This window comes from Mus caroli, unplaced genomic scaffold, assembly GCF_978045245.1.
Source record: "Mus caroli unplaced genomic scaffold, Mus_caroli_1 scaffold_5, whole genome shotgun sequence".
Lineage (NCBI taxonomy): Eukaryota > Metazoa > Chordata > Mammalia > Rodentia > Muridae > Mus > Mus caroli.
The window spans coordinates 116,795,897-116,801,896 of record NW_028227260.1 but is presented as its reverse complement, the minus strand read 5'-3'; the positions used below and the strand labels follow the sequence as shown (position 1 = coordinate 116,801,896).

At 42.1% G+C, this 6,000-nt stretch overlaps 1 protein-coding gene across 5 annotated transcripts in view; it reads left to right on the top strand.

Annotated features, from left to right (window-relative positions):
* Positions 1-680: 680 nt before the first annotated feature.
* Steep1 (STING1 ER exit protein 1) overlaps positions 681-6,000 on the top strand; it is an 87,613-nt gene continuing 82,293 nt past the window's right edge. For all 5 annotated transcript variants that reach the window (XM_029473327.2, XM_029473326.2, XM_029473325.2 and 2 more), the window contains exons 1-2: positions 681-875; positions 1,134-1,251. In XM_029473327.2, the coding sequence (XP_029329187.1) occupies positions 752-875; positions 1,134-1,251 (242 nt within the window). In that variant the 5' untranslated portion in view covers positions 681-751. The remainder of the gene's footprint in view (positions 876-1,133; positions 1,252-6,000) is intronic.

Genomic DNA, 6,000 nt, shown 5'->3' with positions numbered 1-6,000 from the left:
CGTATATGCAGGCAAAACACCAATGTGCATAAAAAAATAAAGCTTAAAAAACACAATTTAAGAAACAAAGAAGCAACGGGATTGGAGGCTATAGCTCAGTGATAGAAGGCCTGTCAAGTATTTACAACACCCTATATTTAATCCCCACTACACCAGAAAAAAAAAAAAGCTTCCACTTCATTAGGTTCTGAATACAGCCCGTAAAACCAAAATATTTACCAATATATCTAAGATCTAGGTTATATTATAATGTATAGTCAGTCCTTTATTATGTCAAGTTTTACATATACTCATAAATATTCATGAACAAGAGAGCCGGCTCTCAGTAAGTAAAAGTTTGCTGCTAAGCCTGAAGACCTGAGTTGCATGTTTTGAGGTCAACTAAGTGGAAGCAACAGAATCCTGAAAGTCACATACAAGCGTGGGAGGGGGAGGGGGCGCGGGGGGAGGGCGCGCGCTCGGGAGGCGCTAATAAATAAAAACAATATTGACGACTGTATAGAAATAAAAGTATTTTCAATAACACCGAGGGTGTCGATAACTAAAGCTGTCGCAGCTGACTGAGCTTCTGTCAACTCGGCACCCTCCCCCGCCTCTCCCTGCAACTTAGCGGGATGGGACGTTCCGGAAGTTAATCAATCCGGTGTCAACACGTGATCAGGTGGAGAAACGGTCTGGCGCGAGTGTTTGTGACGCCATCTCGGCGCGACTCTTCATTTTCTGGGAGTTTTCGGGCTGCTCTGCCGGAGCTATGCCGAAAGTCGTGTCGCGGTCGGTGGTCTGCTCAGACACCCGGGACCGCGAGGAATATGATGATGGCGAGAAGCCCCTCCATGTCTACTACTGTTTATGTGGCCAAATGGTCCTGGTGCTGGGTGAGTGGCGGCTGCAAGGAAACATCGGGCTTCTTTTTTCTTTCTTTTTCAATCTTTCTTCCCGCCCCCCCTTCTTTTTCTTTTCTCCTTTGAGACAAGATCTCGCAAAGTAGCTCGATCTTGAACTCATTATGTAGCCTAGATTGTCCCCGAACTTGCTGGTATTTCTTCCATGAGTGCACTACCACTCTTAAGTTCAGGGTATTTTTTTTTTTTTTTTTAGTGACTAAGCGAGGAAATTTTTCTCCATTCCTTCAGATTGCCAGTTAGAGAAATTGCCCATGAGGCCCCGGGACCGGTCTCGCGTGATCGATGCTGCCAAACATGCTCACAAGTTTTGTAACACAGAAGACGAGGAGACTACTTATCTTCGGAGGTAAGGGCTCAATGCTGTAGTTCACTGCTGTGTTGCGGTCTGTTTACGATGAATGTAAATTACCCTATGCTAGTGTTAAGCAGCTCATACAGTTAGGCCTGATACTTTGACGTTTGTGCTAATATTCTAACTTATTTTAATTCAACAAATTCCTTATTGTACTTTGTTGAAATGGTACTGAAATGTGCCTCTCTTGGCATTTGATGGCTATGATGTTCCAGTTACAGGCTTGAATGAGTTAATACAACCTGTAACTTCTGCTGTTGTTATCAGTATTATTTGCAGGGCTGGGGATGGAACCAAAGGCCTTACTCTTGCTTAGTGGGCACTCTCCAACAGTTACATCCACAGCCTTGTGACTGTCATGTGTCAGGTACTGAGCTAGGTACCAAATCTGTGAATAAGGCACAGTCTTTTTTTTTAAAGAAATCATTAAGGAAACAGGCTTCTTCTTATGATAGAAAGAAATGCTGGTGCTGTGAACAAAGACTATGGGGAAACAGGTGGGAGAAGGTTATTTATTTTACATGTGTTGTGGTCAAGAAAAGCTCTGAACTATAGTAGTATTTGTGCTTGGCTTAAAGAAGACTTCACTAGTTCTTGGAAGAGGATGCGGAAACAGTCCAGGTAGAGGGAATCTGGAAGCATTATGAGCATCAAATATGTCTATGGGAAATTTCAGTAGTTTTCTGTGGCCAGAGCATGGCTTACTGTTTTATAGAAAAGGTTTCATAAATACTGTGGTGAGGTGAGTGAAATGCTTTATCTGAAGGCAATGAAAAACTATTTCCTTGTGTGTGTGTGTGTGTGTGTGTGTGTGTGTGTGTTTTGATATGTTCCTGTGAGTGCAGGTGCCTGTAGAGGTGAAGAGAAGATGTTTGATTCCCCTGGAGCTGAAGTTCCTGGTGGTGCTTGTCAGCCACCTAATGAAAGCCCTGGGAACCAAACTTGGGTCTTCTGAAAAAACAATGTACTCTTAGTCACCGAGTCATCTCTCCAGCCCCTTATTTCCATTTTGTAAGGAGGGAGTGACATAGTTAGATGTATATGTTTCCAAGTTGAGGAATCCTTGATGTATATGGTAATTCAAAGTTACATAAAATGAATGTAGAGCAAAGGATAAGGCTATAGCTCAGTTGGTACAGTATTTGCAATCATTGATATTGCATATAGCTGAAATGGTAATATACCCTTGTACCCTTGTAATCCCAGCTCTAGGGAGATAGGGGCAGGGGGATTAAAAGCTTATATATATATATATATATATATATATATATATATATATATATATATAAAATGATTTATGAGACCCTTTACATACATACAAGATAAAACAGATGAGAGAGAAAGAGAAAGGAGTGAAGATTTACAAAGTAGACAAAAAAATTGGGACAGAACCAGGAGAACCTAATAATATAGAGAATAAGAAAGGAAAGAAGGGTTGGAGAGATGGCTCTGCAGTTAACAGCACTGGCTGCTCTTCCGGAGGTCCTAGGTTCAATTTCCAGCATTTACATGGTGGCTCACAACCATCTCTAACTCCAGGTCTAGGGGATCTGATGCCATCTTCTCTAGACAACACATGCAGGTAAACCTTACACACACACACACACACACACAGAGGTTTAAAAAAAAAGTCCCAAGTTGTGAATGAAAGAGAAGAGTGATGACCCCCAAGTGCCCAATACCACAGGAGGTCCATTCTCAGGAATAAAGGCCACTCATTTATTTAGCCAATACTTCATTTTCTGAGCTCCTTTATATGCTAAGCACTGTCTTAGTCACTTGAATACACTGGTATATTAACATGCTAAATCTGCTATAGTAAAATAACACAACCTGGGTAGCATTAAGTAACAAACAAACAAACAAACAAAAAAATGAACAGGCTCAGATTCGGAGGCTGAAGTCTGAAAATTGTCAGCAGAGCTATGTTCTTGCTGTCTTTTTTGTTTGTTTGTTTGTTTGTTTTTCGAGACAGGGTTTGTCTGTAGCCCAGGCTGTCCTGGAGCTTACCCTATAGGCCTCTGCCTCCTGAGTGCTGGGATTAAAGGCGTGTGCCACCACGCCCAGCTCCTGTTCTTGCTGTCTTACTCCTTTGCTTCCTAAATTCTGGGATTAAAACCATGTGCCATCAGGCCTGGCAGGTTTTTGTTTATTTCTTTTAACTTTTTATGTCTAATGGGGGGGGGTAGGGGTAGGACATGATGGGGCTGCCATAGCCTGCCTGTGGAGGTCAGAGGACAGCTTTTGGTAGTTTTCTTCCCAGGGATAGAACTTGGGTCATGGAAACTGGTGTCAGATGCTTTGTTCTCTGAGCCACCTCTCTTTTTTCTTCTCCCCAGCTATTCTTAGTGGTTTTGAGTTTCAACCCCCTGCTATCCTTAGTGTTCCTTGGCTTATCCATGCATCTGCCATTATCTGCCCGTGTCATCATGTGGCTTTTTTCTGTGCCTTTTAATTTTTAGAGAGTTGATTTTTCTGTATATGAATTTTTGCCTGCATATATGTTTGTACACCATCTGTGTGCCTTGTGCCCATAGAGGCCAGAACAGGAATCCCTTGGACCTGGAGTTGCAGATGGTTGTGGGTTGCATTGTGGTTGCTGGGAATTGAACTTGGGACCTCTGGAAATGCAGCCAGTACTCTTAACCTCTGAGCCATCTCTCCAGTCCCTGTCCTCTTATTTTAACTTTTTGTTGTTGTTGTTTTGTTTAGTTTTGCTTTGACAGTCTTTCATGTAGCACAGAGCCTTGAGTGGGATACTTAGTCGAAAGTGTCCTGACCCGAGCCGGGCGTGATGGCGCACGCCTTTAATCCCAGCACTCGGGAGGCAGAGGCGGGTGGATTTCTGAGTTTGAGGCCAGCCTGGTCTACAAAGTGAGTTCCAGGACAGCCAGGGCTATACAGAGAAACCCTGTCTCGAAAAACCAAAAAAAAAAAAAAAAAAAGAAAGTGTCCTGACCCTCCTGCTTATACTTCCCAAGTGCTCAGATTACATGTGTCAATTTGTCCTAGGTTTTTATCCCACCCCCATTATCTAGATTACTGCTTTTGAAAATCATCAACTATTTTTAGGATCACTGTAATAAGCACATATATTTTTTTAAAGTTCTCTATTTTAATAGTATTTGTAATGGCTATTCCTGGTTGTCAACTTGACTCTACGCAGAATGAACTACAATCCAGAATTGGAGGGTTCACATGTGATCCAGATCTTGAGGCTGGAAGACACAAACTTTTGACCCAGATCTTGATGTGGAGATCTTGAGCCATAGTGGCCATGAAGAGGTTAGGTCCAGGCAAAGTAGTACAGGTCTTTAATCCTAGGAGACTGAGGCAAGGAGATATCTGAGTTCAAGGTCAACCTGAGACAAAGCAAGTTCCAGATCTAGGCATGGTGGTACAAATCTTTAATATGGTCCATACCTGCTGCTAGAGACCTACATAAGGACATTGGAAGGAAAATTCACCCCTTCTTCATCTGCTTGCATTTACTAGCCAGCACATCTGTTAGAACCTACTTATACAGAAGACCAGCTAAAACAACTAGCCTCGTGGAACTAAGCAACTACTAGATTCTTGGAGTTCCCATTCATAGCTGCTCATTGTTGGGTTAGTTGGACTGTAGATTGTAAGTCATCACAATAAATTCCCTCAATATAAAGAGACATCCCATAAGTTCTGTGACTCTAGAGAACCCTAATACGGTATTATATATTAACATGTATTATTCTGTTAGTACAGAAAGTAATTTCATACAACTACGCTTCAGTTTCCTGTATCATTTGGCTAGTCAAGAAAACTACTGGGTGACCCTAGATTGAAGTAGAAATGCTGAAATCCAATCAGCCTTCCCTTTAGGGCAAATCAGCCTTAGGCCTAGCCTTACTTAGTGGCAAGTAGTGTCATGTCTTATTTATTGGCAGGGCCTATGCCAGGAACTTGTGGCCTAGCTACTGTTAGGGTTCAGAGTTCTTAGCACTTACCAACAAGCAAGTGTTCTCCCCTTTGACATAGTTCATGCTCTAGTCATGAGCGGCTTTTCCAAGGACACGCTGTGCCCTTCTGTTGGCCAAAGCAGGGTTCTAGTCTGTTCTTACTGTGTCTCTTTTGTTTTCATTTTTGTTCTTTGAGATTTCACTGTGCAGCCCAAGCTGGCCTTCAGCCGGATCCTTCTGCTTCAGCCTCCTATGAGCTGGCCTTAGAGGCAAATGTCACCACACCCACTTATGCCTTTCTTTTTCATTCTGTAACTTCTAAATTGTCTAGTTTGTTGGCATATAATTGTTCATAGAATAACCTTTTATTTTTTTATTTGTTTATTTATTATTTTTTTAGAATAACCTTTTTATGTCTATACTGTTGGTACAAAATCCTGGAGTTTGAAGTCCTAATGACATTAGACTAATTCTTTGTACATAGTAATCCCATGAATACAGTATGCATATATAGAGTATTTCCTTTGGATGAAATCCCATTTTCTTTTTTTTTTCAAATTTTTATTAGATATTTTCCTTATTTACATTTCAAATGCTATCCTGAAAGTCCTCTATACCCTCCCCCTGCCCTGCTCCCCTACCCACCCACTCCCACTTCTTGGCCCTGGCGTTCCCCTGTACTGGGGCATATAAAGTTTGCAATACCAAGGGGCCTTTCTTCCCAGTGATGGCCGACTAGGCCATCTTCTGCTACATATGCAGCTAGAGACACGAGCTCTGGGGGGGAGTCCCATTTTCTATCAGGACT